This window comes from Patiria miniata, unplaced genomic scaffold, assembly GCF_015706575.1.
Source record: "Patiria miniata isolate m_02_andy unplaced genomic scaffold, ASM1570657v1 HiC_scaffold_3, whole genome shotgun sequence".
Lineage (NCBI taxonomy): Eukaryota > Metazoa > Echinodermata > Asteroidea > Valvatida > Asterinidae > Patiria > Patiria miniata.
In genome coordinates this window covers 33,203,912-33,222,429 of record NW_024037069.1, presented here as the reverse complement: position 1 = coordinate 33,222,429, position 18,518 = coordinate 33,203,912, and the positions used below count along the sequence as shown (strand labels likewise).

Sequence of the window (18,518 nt, the reverse complement as noted above, 5' to 3'; positions counted from 1 at the left end):
AAGCAATTTCTTACGACTTTCCGCCATGCTTTAACTAATATTTTCTTGGCAAAAGATAATTATTTGAAAATCGTTTTCGAGGTTGGAGACATTGAATCAGCTATCGGTATTCTGAGCTATTGGCGTGGGGTTCCGGGCCCGCTAAAGGGCCCCGAAAAATGTTGGATTCTAAATGCTCTGTGGTGCTATCTGAGGCAATTTCTGACCACTTTAACCAATATTTTCTAAGCAAAAGATACATTGTAGTACATAATAGGGCCCATAGCGTCATGTAGATCAATGATAATTTTTTTCAGAAACTCAAAATCTCAGTGGGGGGGGGGGGGGGGGCGACTGGGGGGCGACAAGGTTTCATGGGGGGGGGGGGGGCGGTCGCCCCCCCCCCCCCCCCCACACCACGCCCCCCCGTGGCTACGCCACTGATTGTAATGTATAATAATGTTTGGCGAAGAACAGTAAAGCGTTGCACTACTTCTCAATCCGCCACTCACGGATATGATAATTCATTACATCTGCAAATGTAATAAGGGAAAGTTGAACAAACGACCACAGTCGAAAGGAAGCTCAAAACCATGAGAAAAACTATCCCCAAGAATACATCTTCGAACACTGTGGGGACCATGCAGTGGCGTATCCAGAGAGGAGCGGGGGAGGACACTTGCCCCCTGCCCCCCCCCCCGGCGGATTTTTGTGACAAATATTGTTTTCAGCAATTATTTCATTAAATGGTTAGAGAGTTTTGACATCAATCCCACAATTCAATTCAATATTAAATTCAATTCAATTCAATATATTTAGTGTCCACGTTAAAAAACAGAGAAATTTGACATCCACTGGCCAAATACAAGTACACACAGTCAATATCAAAACTATATAAATTACAAAATAAGAGAAGTTTGAAATACAAAGCAACAAAAAACCCGCACACTAAACAAATGCACCAGCCAAATCAACGCCCACCGGTCACATGGGACATCATAGACAACACCAGGCTGGAAGGATGCAGAGAGAAAAAACACCCAGTAGCCTTCCTACCCCCGTAGCCCCCCGTGACCAATCAACGCTGCCCCGACCAATCCATTCCAAGAGTGCGAAAAATACGTTACAAAGACCATGGTAAAAAGTGCTAACAACCCTTAGTTAGACCCTGCTTGCATTGTCGTTGAACATGTGAATAGCATTAGGAACAAACCCGCTCAAAAACCATTACAATGTGCCGTGAAAATAGGCATATAGGTTGTATAATTTGCAATGTGCACAATAATGGTCAGTTTTGAAGAGCGCCCCCATTTGGAAAATGGGTACCAGCGCCCCCCCCCCCCCCCCCGCATTTTTGATTTTACGGAGGCCAAGTGTCCGGAGAAAAAACATGTCTACATTTCGGCGCAGATGTGTGGTTGTCCCCCCACCCCCGCATCAAAAGCTGGATACGCTACTGGTGAGAACCCTAGATGGGGCATTCCATTCATTGAAGAGGAATGTTCGGGGAAAAAGAGACACATCAAAGCCACCTCCAAAGCCCCGAACCAAAATAGGCATCGACCTGTTTTAAATCGTGGTCAAACATTAAAACTTTCACAAGAAACCTACACTCAGTTCTTTATTGAACCAATTAACAATTATTGTAGACACTATATACTGCGCTATGTATTTACATTTTCCGCGTTCAAGAACTGGATGTAGCTTTATTCCTTATACAGGTTATGCCAGGGATCTACCAATGAATAGTGGCTAAGTTTAGCCATAGTTGAATCATTAGGGGTTGTAAATGGAAAATATTCAATTCAAAAAAAAATTGTCTTTTTTTATTTAAAACGGCTCAAATTACAATCTTTCAAATTCGTAGACCCCTCAAAAGTTTTCTCACGTCGTATGTTTTAAATCAAAAATCATAGCTGATAAGCTTCATTAATAATTTCTGAAGGGAACAGGTTGTGTACATTTGTAATGATATTGTCCGCCCCTAAAATATTGAATAGGGTCGCACGTTTTTCATATCATAATTTCCTCGATCCCCTTAATCCTGAAAAGAGGGTCGCATGTTTTTCTATGAATACTTTTCCCGAACTCGTAAATTCTGAAAAGCTGGATTGTGCATATTTCTAATGATGCGGTGCTATTTTAATGAATGCCATTTATTTTGAAAAACTGTATTTTTCTAAGTATGATTTTCCCCTGATTCCGAAACTCTGGAAAGGGTATTATTCCTACTATGTATTTTTAATGATGATGTTGCCGACCCCCTCAATTTGGAAAGGGGATCACGTGTATTTCTAACGAGGATTTTCCCTGACCGCCAAATTCTGGAAGGGGGAATGTCCGACCTACTAAATAAAAAAGGGGGTCGCCTGTATTTCACATGATAAAATTGCCCGCCCTCCTAAAATTAGAAAGAGTGGTTGCGTTTATTTCTAAGTGAAAATTGTCCGCATCCTTTAATTCAGAAAATGGAGGTCGCGTGTATTTGTAATGATAATATTGTCCTACCCCTATATTAAGAATGGGGTTTGCTTATACTTCTTATAAAAAAAGGTGTCCTTCCCCCCTGAATTTCGAACCGGAGACGTGTGTATTACTTCCGAACTGAATTTGCCGGAACTTGTCTAGTATTCGTAGATAGATCCCTGTCATATAGCCCTTCCTCAAAACCGAAACGAGTCAACCCATGCAAGGTGCCACTTTAAATGCGCACAGTTCTATATGACGGATTTAGCAAAGAAATGTAGGTTTCATAAACCTTCGACCAAAATAGCTTTTTCTAAAGCTTACCTCGAGCATGAAATCAAATGGGATTGTATGGCAAACGGATAGGGTGCTTCGAGGGGTGTGTTGCTCATCAGGTTTCGCAAATCGGACCTAAAGCGTAAAGACCATTTCAGAGGTAGCCGAACTAATGCTACAGTTTAGATTGTGATAAACTTGTAAAACAAGTCGATATCCATAATAATTTGGGGGCTTTTAATGTGGCTTTTAATTTGCCTCTTTTTACCCTCGCATCCCCCTTCAATTTGGAATGGAATGCCCCCACAGTAATCTCACAGTGTGTGTTACAGTTGGTCGGATGCTGCACGGTTGACTGACTACAAATATATTTTTTCCCCTTTGGTTTTGAACTTCCTCTTAGAATGTGTTTGTTCAACGTTCTTTCATAAACAAATTGTTTTATGCAAACCAGCTAAATGTACCTTGTTGCTTCTCATACGAGTGAAAATCTGATGAATATTCATATTCGGGAGTGGTAGAATTCTGAGTGCGCAACATAGTGTGGTTCATTTCAGAAGGAAATATCAAGCTTGTGTACCAAACATTTTTGCCGAATCTAATATAGTTATGACGTGTATGTAATCCTCGCTTGCTAAGAAGTATACATTCGTCACTGATAGGCCTACTTAATATTCAGCCAGGATTGGAGGACAGTTTAAAAACGTCAAACCAAAAACGTTCAGTGAACAAAATGGCGAAGTGTTTTCCAAAAGAAATGACCGCTTGTTTCCGGGTTCGTGGACATCGCACAGGCATCATGCAGCTCGCTATATTGATGGCTTCTATGCTAGTCTTCAGTGAAGCTAATGGCAAGTACCGTTTACTTTTCTTTTCCATTCAGATTTCATTTTGCTTTCCCGCGATGATTTGCGGAATATTAGTAAAATAGTTTTGCAATAAAATGTACGCACATTTAAAAATTAATGTAGTTTTAGAGAAAACAGTAAAAGACACAATGCAAAATTGTTATGAAGCAATTTAGACTTACTGAATCCATTTATTTACTTTTAAATCATATTTACGCCGGATTGCAAACCTTGGACCAGATCCAAAATTGTGCACAATCCAGAACTGTATACTGCGCATGTTGGTCACCAGTTTATCATTACCCTGATTTGAGCAAAGAGCCTTAGGAAAGATATTTGTTTGCTTTCTATTTAATTTTGAATACAAAAAAGATGACTTCCTGAGTATTTTTTTAACATAAAACGAAACTACTGTGCTTATTAAGTGAAATATGTTGAAAGCGGACAAAAAAAACGATTTTTTTCTCCCATTTATCAGCATTAAAAAGTGATTTTTGTTCGGTGTATGCAGATGACTCTCTACATCTGACAATGGTTACACGCTACTTCTATCGAGCGGGGATATCTGGCCAAATTAGTCTGGTCTGTTACCGAAGCAGTCCTGATACAAATGCTGATTTGAGCTTTGGAAGGCTTCCCGTACATCTGCCAGGAGCTGGGATAGAGTCATCCACCTCCTTCTCAGATGGTACAATCAGTGGAGAATACGAGGAACAAGAATACAAGCAGTTGCCTCAGAGCAACGCCAATGCAACAGGGTTATATTACTGCGAGGGATCAAAGGGAGACCAGGCAACGCGGGTGTACAGCAGTGTCTTCAACTACTACAGTGAGTTAATAGCCTATTGATTTTTCAAAACGTTCTCATTTATTTGCCGTTTTTCTATTCGCCCCTGGATGGAAAGGAATATATCTGCCGATATTTATATCTTACCATTATCTTGGACGCTATTGGGGATCAAAATCAATTTCTGTTCTATAAGCCCTATTTCGGTTTATAATTGCAATTATTATATTAATGCATGTATGCAGTTTTGCATACTTTTTTCATGTTTGGCAATAATGGTCATCGACTGAGTCCAAATTGATGATTCAAAACGAACCCTGCCACAAATATTAAAGACATGTAGCATTCATGTAGTATTTCTAACTGTATATGAACCAAGGGGGGATCTGAAACCTGAAAAACTCTAATATGTAAAATGCACGCTGTGAAACGTTTTTTTTATAAATTAATGTTGCCCCCTAGGTTGGACTTGATCGAAAACATATAGTATTGCAAAGTGAAACATAGTTTTAACGAAAGGCCTACCCATGGAATGTGGAATGAAAAAAAATACCGTTTAAATTTCTCTTAATTACATTATAGGTTGGTATTATCCAGGCAGTCGAAATGAATTACTGCTGACGAAGACCATCAGCAAAGGGGAAAATGTCACTCTGTCTGTGCAAAGTTACCGCGCGAGCACCACATATTATGCGTCATGGCGTCGGATCAGGGATGGGGTCGTTACCAATTTAACTGACTACGATAGAATGAGTACAATAACGATACCTCCCAGCCAGGCCAAGCATGGAGACGTGTATGCTGTCGTGGATTCTCGTTATTCACTCAGTGATAACAAGTTCACCCTGATAAGACTCATCGTAAGAGGTAAGCAACTCCCAAATGTGCGGAATAAAATCTGATGTACACCGTGGAAAGGTCACTCAATAAGTCAAGACAAATTCAAAAGAAATATTAAAGGTCCATATTAAAGGTCGACATACCATATTAAAGGTCGACATACTTATAACAGGAGAAATACCGAGGTTCCAAAATGTGTCCAGTCGCCAAGGGTTTCCGCGGCCCCTTGCACACAGTTTTCTAAAGGAAACCAATATGTTTGTTATCCTTTATTTTGATGTTGCAAATGTAAACACTGGGGCTGATACATGGCGACCACTCCTTCATCGCATACCCACGGACCCCATCCAATCCCCAGGCATCATTTCGTTTCTGTTATGATGTAACTTATTTCACAATAATTCATTATAGAAACACACGCATCAAAACTGTTTCAATACAACATGAATAACTTGGTACATGTAGTAACAACGTACTTTTTCAAAGTGATATCCTGTTCCACTATAACATGTATATAACATGTATATGTTGTTGTTCTTTCCTTAGGCTGTGTTGCAGGTAAATGGGGTCCTCCCACCTGTGACGGTGTCTGTGATCTGTGCTACAATGGAGGAGTGTGTGATGATAAGACAGGAGATTGTATCTGCCCACCAGGATTCATGGGACCAAACTGCCTCACAGGTAAGCTCGTTGCCTGACCACTGTCTGTTGGTGGGGCTGTATGTATGTTGGGCTAGGTGTGTGATCTGTGCTACATTGGAGAAGTGTCACTGTGTGATGATAAAACAGAAGATTTCATCTATCCACCAGGATTCAGCGGGTGAAACTGCCCCACAGGTAAGGTCACTGCCAGATCAATGTCCGTCTGTCAGTCGGGATGTCGGGAGGGTTGTCGGAGTGGGTTAGTGATCTGTAATACAATTGCAGTGTGTGATGACAAGACAGGAGATTGCATCTGCCAACCAGGATTTAGTGGACCAACCTGCCTCACAGGTAAGCTCAGTGCCTGTCTGGTTTGTCTGTCGGTTCGGTTCTGTCTGCGTGTGTGATATGTGTTACAATGGAGGGGTGTGTGATGATAAAACAGGAGAGTGCATTGCCACCGAGATTCATGATGCTAATTAACTGCCTCACAGGTAATGTCACTGCCTGATAGGGTGTCAATGGGAGTGGGGTTGGCAAATGTCCCCCGCCCACCCTCGATAAAATGATAAATTGAGGATATGCTAAAGAAAGTACAAGGATTTGGGGGAAATGCCCTTTCCCCTACCCGAATTTTTTTTGGGCGACGCCTATGTCAATCAAAACAATCTAATCAGAGCAACGACTCAATTTAGTCCAGCCATTTAAAGGTACGAAGTCTATAAATGTGTCTTTTCTCGATATTCTTGGCCACTTAACTCGAGTCGTGTTGCAAAAACTACGAAACCATGCTATATTCTCCAATACACTCATTATAAAGAGTCTTGGCTGATAAAGTAGCAAACTGTTTACTTAATGGGTTTGTGATTTATTATTCTGACGAATACTTTTTATCAACAGCCTGCCCAACAGGTTACTTTGGCTGGGATTGCGAGTATAGATGTGGCAGTAATCCATTTATTGGCTCGTGTAGTAACGCTCAGTTTGGTTTACCAGACCCCTTCGGCATCACCTGCGTCACTGGTTATCGTGGCTATGCATGCAGTAATTGTACGTATACATTTAAACGGTCTTTTATAGAAATATATTAGCAGTAAAAAAATTCACAACGAAGCTTTCCTAACTTACTCTGGACGCGTTCCAAAACGTGTCTTTTTTTAGTTGAGTTGTAAAGTCACTTACATTTTGAAACAAAATCCCGAAAGCGAACTCAGTGCTATCTGTCAAATAAGCAATCTCAAAGAAACATATTTGTGCCTACCTGATTAAGCCGACCCTGGTTAAGTACAGTTTATTGTATTTTAGCGCAGTTCAAGCTTATTGTAGTTAACACGATTTTGATGAAAGACAAAAACCGTTTGCAATTTCTTTCTAGTGTGCATCGCTCACTTCTCGATTTCTTCTACACAGTATTTGTCTAATTATACAATCTGCATCGATTTCCAATTAGCATCAGTTAGAAAATAAAGTTGTATAATTACACCGATATTTTAACAGAGCCACTTAATACTACGGGGAAATGATTTGAGAAAAATATGATCGCATGTTTTTGTCTTCTACGTATGTGTGTTCATCAAACAATCTCGATTAGCTTGTCCTTCCGGACGTTTCGGTGCCGAATGTCTTCAGGAGTGTCACTGTCCAAGCAATGACTGTTACCGATATACAGGAGTGTGTAGCTACGCTGGCTGCGCGGAAGGATGGTCTGGTACAAATTGTCAAAGTAAGTTTTAAAGAGAGCCCATAGATCGGGAACAACTGGCTTTGGGGTTGAAAGACATTCGCTCGTCCATCATCTCGGATCATCGCCGTTTTTTTATAACAAATGGCTCTCGTGAGACTCCCCATTGCCACTAAAGTGTATTATTTGTTCTGCCAAATACAATACTTTTCTCTTATACAACTTCCACGGGGCACGGCAGTCTACAACACCGGCTCAAGCTCTATTTCACAAAAACATCCAAAGTCAAAGCCAAGAAATGAAGCTTAAGGATTTCTCTTAAACATCGAAATAATTGCCCTTGCAAGTACTTGGTACTTGGTTAGTTTCCTCCTAAAACATCCTCTATGGATCTTGACCAAGAGGTCACGGGGGGTGTCGGCATCTAGGTCTCAGTCACGATGTGGTTATTGTGATTTTCCCTAAAGTATCTATCGTTATAAATAAGTGCTGTAATTGTCTCATATAGTTCCAGATATTTGCCCCGTTGGTTATTATGGTCTCAACTGCCTGAGTAAATGCCGTTGTCTAGGCGATGCAGCATGCGACAAGGACACTGGATACTGCAGCGTGGGATGCGCCCCAGGAATCACCTGTGTATCAAGTAAGACAAAAAATGTCCTCTGCATTGTAGATTGATTGGAATTCAAGTAAAGACTTGAGGTCTATGTCTGGTCCATGAACAGAACATAGATTTTTTTCTTCTCGCAATTTGACAATTTGTAATGTTTATGTTTCTTTCATCCATTTGCAAAATGCAAATTAAACATTTAAGAAATATTTAATAATATTTCATTCAATAATAATAACTTTAAATTCATTTAATTTGTTTCAATAAATTAATCGATGTCATCGTGACGTCACGTCGTAGTTTACATATTTATATTATCTAGCTTCCCAACAAGTTCATGACGAAAAAAACCTTCGCTTATGTGTTTAAAAACATACAAATAACTAAGTAAATAAAAAACAAAATAGATTCAACAAAATAAATTAATAATCATAAAAAATTTCTCACGTCACACATTTGTCACATTTTTGTGCAAATATCTATGACCTCACAAACTTATTAACAAAACAATTTCGAATAATAGCATGTTTTGTTGATGAGATACGGCTTTAAGATTCAAAAATTCAAAAATCCATATAAATCACATGCTGACGTCATCATGACGTCAACTCAAATTTTGCCAATAACATCCTGGTATACCATTTTACCAAGTTGGGACTAAATCGGACTGACAGTTTTCTAGATATATACCATAATCAAAGATGTCGTCATCGTGACTTTTTTCAATTATTACCTATAACACGTCCATGTCTACATTCATACCAAATTTCAACCCAATAGGACTAACAGTTCTCTAGATATAGGGCTTTGAAATATGCACCTTTAGGATGCCGTCACATGGCCTGTGATGACGTCATCACGTTTCGCAGACCGTCTATGGGCTGTGGTCTTCCCTTAAGCCAAGTGTGGTTAAGACACAATGTTTACAAATGATAAAAGTAGTGTAGAGGAAAATCGTGTACAGAAGTCTGTATGTGATTTGATTATAAGAAGAAAAAAAGAAAATAATTAAAACAAGCAATCCTAACAAAAACAAAGGCTTTTATTGTTTGGAAATAATTACGATAATAAATCGTTGTCAGTTGCATGTTGAGATTAATCTGTGCTTTGATTCTGCAGGGCAATGTGAGGCTGGTTACTTCGGTGAAGACTGCAGGAAGGAATGTCACTGTCTGGATGACGCAGCATGTGATGGTATCACAGGATCCTGCCAAAGCGGTCGGTGTCTCGAACAGTTTCAGACGGATGAGACTGGAATATGCAAGTTTGGTAAGTATCGCCTGAATACATCAAGTTACTAGGACAACATTTTTTTTCAGCGTTGATTGTTTTTTGTTCAGAAACGGTAGATGGCTGCCATCAAATAGATGCCGCCATCTTTCCACATCGAATGTCACATTTTGTTTCAGTTCTACCTGTTCTAAGCCAGCCCCCCGAGGTAAGAGTGAAATCCACTTCAGCTGTTGTCACCTGGAAGGCGTGGGGTTCTCATCCCATGGACTCTGGAGATGGGCCTATCATCGGGTATGAAATCTACCAGTCCGTCTACTCCAGTAGTTCTCAGAATCAGGCTTTCTACATTTCGGCGATTTACCAACCTCCAAACTCATTCAGCTTCAATTTCGAATCACTGCAACAATTGACCGTGTATAACTTCAGCGTGGCCGCGGTGCGTGAGGGGGAAGGAGGGGAAGGCCCGAGGAGCCCTGTCACAACAATCAGAACTGAACCTCAAGGTATGAACAAAAGTATGTTTAATGGACGATAAACAAATAGGTAAAACCAGAAAGCACTAAAAGAGCCCCAAAGCTGAACAGTTCCCACAATATTGTCAGAACACCACAAAGAAATACTCGCATATACACTGGACTTCCATATTTTATTGCACATTTAAAATGTGAAGGATTGCTCATACACATTGTATTCTGAATTGATTAAAAATAGCATTTTTGGTCGCCTTCCGCTAATCCGTCCTGGTATGTTGTTAAGTCGTAATACACCGTGTTTATATGCGGCCTGTGGACCATGCAGCTGCTACCTGACAAAGGCCGCTGTGCAGTAATGCGTGTAAACCGGTTAAGTGAGGCATGATAATCCCGGCGTCAAGGGGTTAATGTGAAGTTAAAAGCAAACTGAAAATCCTTAACAAAAACCCTGGATCCAGACCCAGATACGGATCACTTCCAAACTCTAACCGATTTGCACTTGTACCAAGGACCATCTCTAAAAGCATTTCATGACAATCCGTCCATATATTTTTTAGTTATCTTATTAGCAGACAAACCAACCAACCAAGCAACCAACCGAAACAAGCAAACCAACGCCGATGAAAACATAACCTCCTCGGCGGAGATAAAAACGGGCAGACAGCCATTGCCAAGAAATCGTGAAACGGGTTCCTTGATCTGCTTGCTTTATACATTGAATGTTAATAAACATTGATGTGATTCACAACAGCTGCGGAATCGGATAGTTCGGACAGTTCCCCTTCGGCAACAATTGCTGGATCCAACCTTGGTCTGATTGTCGCCGTCTGTGTCCTCGTTGCGGTGATTGTGATCGCTGTGGTTGTGGATTATCTGCGATTCCGAAGGCTCAGCAGAGGTTTGAGTTCCAAAAATCGGGCCGAGGGTGGCGGTCTGAACATGGTAAGTTTGATGGTCGATTCCTCTAAGCTAATTGGGGTCGATTGTAACGATGAAATGTTACCGTGAAAGAAGGCACCGATTTGCTTCTCAGTAGATTTACTTAATTGTTTACCTGCCTATCATTTCCAAATTAAGAAGGGAAGAAAAAAACACTTTTGAGGTTCTCTCTACTACAAAGTGTGCCTAAAAGTTAGCTATCGAATATTTTTTGTCGATATTATCAAGAATTGAAATACACTAAGAAAAAAATATGATAGATGGAACCTGTTGGAGTAATTTTTGTTATGTTTTACATACAGACAGTCTATGACAATCCAATAGCAAAAGAGGAACCAGCAAGAATGTCCGTGCACATGGAGGGCTATGAAGACATGGGAAACGAGGATGCCAGCTCGGCATACGAGAACGTGGCTCAGCCTTGGTCGGAGTCCTTGATTATTCCAATTGGCCGGCTGTCGATTGGTTACAAGGTGATCGGCACCGGTCACTTTGGGGAGGTGCGTATGGCCACCGTGATCTTAGATGACGGGCAGTCTAAAGCTGCAGTCAAGCAACTCAAGTGTGAGTATCTCAAGCAATTCTTAAAACGGAGAGGCAACACAAGTACAACCTCATTTACATTTAAAAAAAAAACCAGTTACTAATAATATGGAGAGCGAGCAACAGAAACGGCTACTTACGATATTGCTGATAGGTTGCAAAGCGCCCTCTATTATCATGCATGGAGCCTGTACTCCTATAAGATAATACATTTCATACGGTTTTAATAGTCAAACAGCTATTTTTGTCGACTGTTACACCTGACATTCATAAATACCTAAGACAATGTACCCATTCACTTTGGCCCGTCATTTGGCCGGTCTTCGCCTCGAGTCATTATCAGCATTCCAGTCTCCAACCAGCCTTAAACATAGTGTTTAACACCTCCCAATTATGCATTTATTCCCTTATTTAGTGTGTACCCTGTCTTTTTCTTAGCGAACTCGTCAGCGGGTGATAGGCACAGATTCATGGAGGAATATCGAACTCTATCCGACATTGGAGCCCATCCTAACATCGTCAACATTCTCGCCGTTTGCTTCGATGAAGGTCGTATGCACTACACATTCTAATATATTTTCCCGCTAAAAAATAGGACACATAATGTCAGCATACAGTTCTTTTTGATGAAACGTTGACATGCAATTGGTGTCAACAAAGCAACACATGTTGTGTGTGAGGCATATATCCGTTTGTGATGTTTTAAAACAAGAACACATTTTGTTTAAAAGCGTGTTTAAATTGAACCCTAGGTATTGTGTATGTGGCCCTGGGGTACCAGCCAAATGGTGACCTGCGTTCCTACCTGAGAAATGCACGATCCCCGGCGGACGATAGTCGTTCGTCTATGGCGGATGTGAAACTGCTTCAGTTTGCTGTGGGCGTGGCCAAAGGAATGCAACACATTGCTGCATCTGGAGTAAGTTCCTGTCATGATATCAAATTCATCAATTAATTAAGAAAGATTTGTGTTGAATATACTTCTTTGTAATGTCACAATGTCTATTTATAATGATATAGTGGAGAGGTACGCATAATTATATATAAATATAACCAAAAGTTGGTACCCAACACTAATATTTTTCCATTTAAATTTGTTTGCTATTATTATTTCTTCTTTGGTTTGGGATAAGGGGGTGGGAGTGTAGACAAAAGAAGACAGCGGGAGAATTGTTAAAAGTTAAATGTCATACAGGCGACAATCTTCGCTGCTTAACTTGCGGGGTTTTTTTCTCAGGTTATCCATCGTAAATTGGCTGCACGAAACATTCTCCTCGATGACAACCTGGTTGCTAAGGTATCTGGGTTTGGACAAGCAAGATGCGCGGAGGCCATAGTCGAGAAATCCAAGGTACTCACTAATGACTTAATTGATTTCGATGGCGACACAAACATCAGTATAGCGCATCCGTGGTCGTATCTTTAGGTTCGACATGTCATTAACTATCACGCATGTGTAGTGAAGCACTTGAAATTACAAGCTATAGCTTTTTATCACATGTAAAATTTCTACAATATATCATCCAACAATTCCACGGTCTGTTAAGAACTTGACGACCTGATATTATTTTAAATGTTTAAAAACAACTGACAAAAACAATTGTGCCACCTTTTTTTCTGCTTCTCTCAAGGTGTCTCTTCCTCCACGCTGGCTGTCTTTTGAGTCACTGAAAACCAACACCTACACCTCAAAGAGCGACGTGTGAGTATATCATAGCCATCATGTTGCACAACATTGATCGAGCTTCTGAATCGAAATTTCGCGGGGAAAAAACACGCTGTTGCCCACTCCCAAACTACTGAACCTATGAAGGAGAATATGCAACTGATGCAGTTTAATGTAGTAAATGAAAAACAAGTCCACGCGCTGAACGTGTTTTAGTATAGTACGGCCGATAGGAACTGACGCTTGATGCATAGCCATGTCACGGCGTGGACTCGATGTAGGAATGAGCCTACTTTTCCCACAAAGAGCATGATTTGGTGCACGGTGGAGGAGGACACCTGGCTTAGCGCGCCTCGCAATCCACGCACAATACGTGAAATGTGTACATTGTACTACACTGAATCACCATTAGGCAATGCACTATGTATGTAGTTTCACTGGATGACCAGTTGGCACAAAATTCATATGTGCTTATTCATACAACGCCTGAATAAATCCCTCTCTACTCATCGGTCCGTCGTCTAGCAAACGTCATTGAGTTATTCATCCCAACCGACGCACCGCAAAAATAGAAGTTCATTGCGCGGTCACACTTTTGTGGCTCTGACCAATCGGATGACGAGAATTGTGTTTCAGGAGTTGTTAAACAAAATAATGAATGTTTCAAATTCGTGCAATGGAAAGAAACATTACAGAAGACAGATCAGTGACGGATGGAATTTTCCATTCCATTCGGCATTGCCTCGTCGAATGGAACACTCCATCTCTCTCATGAAATTATTCGTACCATTGCACTCACAAACATTCATTATTTGTATGATATCTGCAGAATGGAAGACTTCAGATGCTTGGGTGCAAACACAGCAGTCTTTCTCAAATTGGTTGCACAATGTGTAAGGTGCATGTGCACTTGTTAGAAAATCACTCTAAAAAATCATCGTTGAAAAAGACTGGTATGTTAGCTGCCACAGAGCGTCTCAAAAGTCAATTAGTAATAAGTGCAATCGGATCAAGACTCTCATTATTGTTTAATGTTGATACATTACTCGTCATGAAGAGTTGCTTTAGAAATAAGATTTTTTCCCTGAATTTTACTCGGATAATTTTTCTTCCAACTCAGTGTTAGGTTTTTCCCATTCACCGACGTATAAACACCGTAGACTTAATTACCTCCCGAGTGAAAGTTGAAAAAAAAATATTTGGTTGGGACTCGAACCCACGACTTCCTGCTTTCTAGTGCAGATGTTCTACCACTCGACCATCCAGTTTGCGGGATCGCTTAGCTGATTCAAATCAGATGTACATGTAGCAGCAGGTGCTTCAGTTAAACTTTTCATGAGATGAATTTTTTTTTGCGACGGGGTGATGTAAAAAAGAATAGATAAATTTAAAAAAATACATCTAATGGATAGTCTTCTTCCTTTCTTCAAAATGCCAGGTGGTCCTTCGGAATTCTCCTCTGGGAAATCGCAACCCTGGGTGAGTTACTTTGAATAAAAGTAATAATCTTTGTTAACAATAATTTCAGAGACATATTTACTTTTATTTTTTTTGGTAAAATTTGCTGTGAAATGTTATGAAGCTTGAATGTTTGCTTATGATTTAGCTGTTCACTCTTTCATAAAATCCGTTGAAGTGCATAACAACATTGAGGGAACCTTTAACCAGGTGTACGGAAATATGAAGTATTGTGCTCCCAGCTACGTAAACATTGACTATTTTTCTAATGTTGTAAACTGTTGCAGGTGCGACTCCGTACTCCGGCATCACATCTGCTAGCTTGGCGACCAGATTTGAAAATGGATATCGCATGCCTAAGCCATCCAACTGTGATAGCGAAATGTAAGAACAGATTCTCTATTGGGCTGATGTACCGCCTTAGCAACAAAAGTATAACTGCTCTGGAGAAAACTGTTTAAAAAAAGAGCTCTTGTCATGCTTAATTGATTTGGAAACAATTAACTTGCAACCAAATTATCCACAGTGAAGGTTTTATAATATTTTCTATTTAACCTTGTGCAAGTGATGCAAGTTTAACTGCTTAAAAAAGGAGCTCTATTCATGCTGAATTGATTTGGAAACAAACGAACCTGCAACCAACTTATGCACAGTGAAGGTTTTATTATTTTTTCTATTTAAACCTAGTGCAGGTCATGCAAGTTTGCTATGTGAAAGGTCAACTGGGTTATTTGAAGTAAAAATCTTGGATATCGTACTTTTAAAGCAGAAGTATCTTGAAAGCATTCATAACAAAATGTGTACGTATGACGAAGATTTCAAAGTTTGAGTTTTTGGCCATCATGAATCCAAAGTTCATGTTTCAATGTGCTATATTTTTAGTAAGCAACTGAGGTAAGGCCGAATATTCTGCCACCAATGGAACACAGTTAATAATTTTGAATGAGGCTTTCAAGGCCTTTATTAAATGGTATGCGATATTTATAGTTCACAACAGTGGCCGATCTAGGGGAATGGGGTGGGGTGGGGTGGGGGAGGGCTAACCACTCTCCCATGTATTGCACAGCAAATGACTGCTACCCACCCCCTCCTCTTCGCAGGTACGTCTCCCATCCCCTCGTTCCCCCCCCCCCCCCCGCCCTGACAAGGTCTCTCTGATAGAATCGTAAATTTGTTGAGTTTAATTCTACAGGTACGAACTGATGTTGCAGTGCTGGAAGGAGGATCCGAAAGACAGACCTCCGTTCAAGAGACTGGCTTCAGTCCTCGGCACGATGGCTCACAGCCACAAACAGCAGGTGCGTGAAATAAGAATGAAATATAATCGGTTTTTTTGTAAGTAGTTCTTTTGTGACACTGCAGATCTCTTGTTCATTAAAACTGAAATATAGAAGAACCAACGTAAACTTGGCTTTATTTAAACATTTGCGTTCGCAGAGATACATACAGATGCTTCCCAAGTCCGAGTCCCAGCATTACTTGAACATCCGACCCGATCAGGATGACAACTAGGATGAAATGTGAAGGTAGAGGAGAGAGAGATCTGAAAATATGCCTAAATCATCAAAGACTCTTTCGCAAGAACCATGTTATGTGGATGTTATAATTAGCTGCAGTATGTGTTGAAAGAGCTAACATGTTAAAGCGCATCGCTAACGCCTGTATAATTTGCTGTAATGTGATCTGTGAAAACACTGCATTTTTTGTGAATGTCAAGATTTTAGAAATAGATCTAGAGTACACTCAATTAACTAGTAATGTTTGCCTTTTTTCTTCTTCTTTTTTTTTGAAAAAGTAAACTAAAGGCCCAGGAAATTAAATCGCTAGTCTTGTTTGTGTTATAATAACAGGTGTCACAACATTTACCAAAATGCAGATTTTTCAAAGGCCACATAGCTTTTGTAGCAAGTTATGATAATTTACTCAGAGAACATATATTGTAGCTTGTTGTATTAACTTTGCATACAATTAGTTAGTTGTTATACATGTTTAAGTGAGCATTGGAATATGTTTAGGTGGTGGTATTATGTTGAAGTTGAAAGTTTGGACAATTAAAATTTTGAAAAAGTTTGTAAGATGCTTGTGAATACATTTTTAGTTCAGAGTAACATTAATACATTTTGAAGTGTACAAAATGTTAAAGATTACTTCGGGAACTTCTCGAACAATACTTGTAGAAATAATTACCAATTTAACATATATATGACTTGAAGCTTAGCATGGCGGATGACATAAATCATAAAGTTTGCGGGTAACACCATGTGGAAAGATATCTCTTCTCTGAAGAAGTGTGGTTCTGAAAAGAACCGGTTGGTTGAGTGTAGAACTCGACGTTTCGGACAGTGTGCCCCGTTTGTCCTTAGAAGATTGAGTGCACTGAGTTGAGGACGGACAGCGCAAATTGTCCGAAACGTCGAGCTCTACACTCAACCAACCGGTTCTTTTCAGAACCACACTTCTTCCAAGAAGAGATATCTTTTCACATGGTATTGCCCACGAACTTAATAATTGATTTGTACATAGTTAAACTTTTAAATTCAGACATGTTTTATCCATACGTTTTGGATTCAAGTCAAGTCTTCTTTGTACTCTAATTTGAACTTGAATAGATAAAATTAAAAGCACACATTACTGTGACCATTATATTAAAAATTATTTGAAATCATGTTTAGTATTTGAAAACAAATTACACTCATTTCAGCCAGTGTCAGATTAAGATATAAACACTATGTCAACGGTCCTGGAAGACATATACGGCCAAAGCCACTGGACTCTCTATTATTAGTGGTTCAAGTTCCAGGTGGATTTCCTACGTACGGGAATATGGGCCGTGTTGTTGCTGGTAAGGTACCGTATACGGACAGCAGCTGAACTCCGCCGTCACCGAACTGGACATTTGTTATGTTTTTTATTGAATGAAAATTCAATATTTCAAGATTAAAATTCGGGTTCTGTGGGTTAATCTTTTTTTTTTTTTTTAAATTGAACATTTTGAATGGCTTGTAGGGCTTAAGCATGATTTAACATTTGATTTATCCGGTTTTGGAAATCGTGTTTGGCCTTTTTTTTACAATGTATTTGGTCATTTCGTTTTGTTTGTGTTATAATGATTATTGTGTTAATTGTTCATCTTTTTAGTAATTGATCAATTAAGGTTTTTTTTTCTGTTTTCATAGTTTTATGTATGGTGTACATTAGACTATTATGATCATTATTAGTAAAGACTTGGTTTTATTTTGATATACATTTTGATATGTACATATTGAAACACTTACGTTTTATCTTTCGTTTACAATTTTGGTGGATTTCATAAATGGAAGGCGGTATAATAGTTTTTATTATTATAATTATTATTAACATTAGAAAACTGTCGTTCATTTTCGCGGTGTGGGTATAGCTTTATTGATAGTAGTGCGATTGCCTTTATATTCAAAGCTATATTTGCAGAGATATATAATGCGTGCAAACACTCGTAACAGACGGTGCAAGAACACATTTTCTTTGCATATTGTACTGGTTTCTGTTCAGTTCTGTAGTATAATAAAAAGCTGCATGGCGCTTTTAGGAGATAAAAGTTTTCCGAGTCATTTGATTTCATTCTGATTTCAACGAACCCGAAAATTGGCCGTCGGATTTTCTGCAATCCATCTCGCCACTAAGCTCTGAGTTCAGAATAATTATAAGACTTACACACATCGCACCGAGCATATTGGACATCGAGCATCATTAATGAAATTAGGAAACAGTCTGTTGCTTTTATAGCCGGCAACGCTGTGTCTGAATGCTATTACAGATTGTAATCTGTACAGATGCGAAGAAGGTTAAAGTGCGACAACGGACCAACTTTTAATCGGGGAACGTCTCACAATTCCGACCTTACAAAAAAATATTACATCTGCATTTGTTATGTAAAAAAGTTTACCAAACCACCAGATCTGAGAGGAAGTTATGTATCATAGGGGAAGAAATATCCAACCATGCATATAATCCGACAGCAACTCGGATATTTTGTGAGATCCCTGGTTGGGACTGTCCATTCCACACTGAGGGGTGTGAGGATAGAAGGAGACACATCAA

The 18,518-nt window shown here is 39.6% G+C and overlaps 1 protein-coding gene across 1 annotated transcript; it reads left to right on the top strand.

Annotated features, from left to right (window-relative positions):
* Positions 1-4,100: 4,100 nt before the first annotated feature.
* LOC119736714 (angiopoietin-1 receptor-like) lies at positions 4,101-16,677 on the top strand. Its single transcript, XM_038210727.1, has 18 exons — positions 4,101-4,398; positions 4,939-5,223; positions 5,743-5,877; positions 6,739-6,888; positions 7,430-7,561; positions 8,028-8,162; positions 9,249-9,398; positions 9,539-9,881; positions 10,612-10,789; positions 11,077-11,338; positions 11,756-11,866; positions 12,070-12,236; positions 12,555-12,668; positions 12,949-13,019; positions 14,422-14,462; positions 14,729-14,825; positions 15,634-15,739; positions 15,879-16,677. The coding sequence occupies exons 1-18, from the start codon at positions 4,101-4,103 to the stop codon at positions 15,951-15,953; spliced, it is 2,850 nt and encodes a 949-aa protein (XP_038066655.1). The 3' UTR covers positions 15,954-16,677.
* The last annotated feature ends 1,841 nt before the right edge of the window (positions 16,678-18,518 follow it).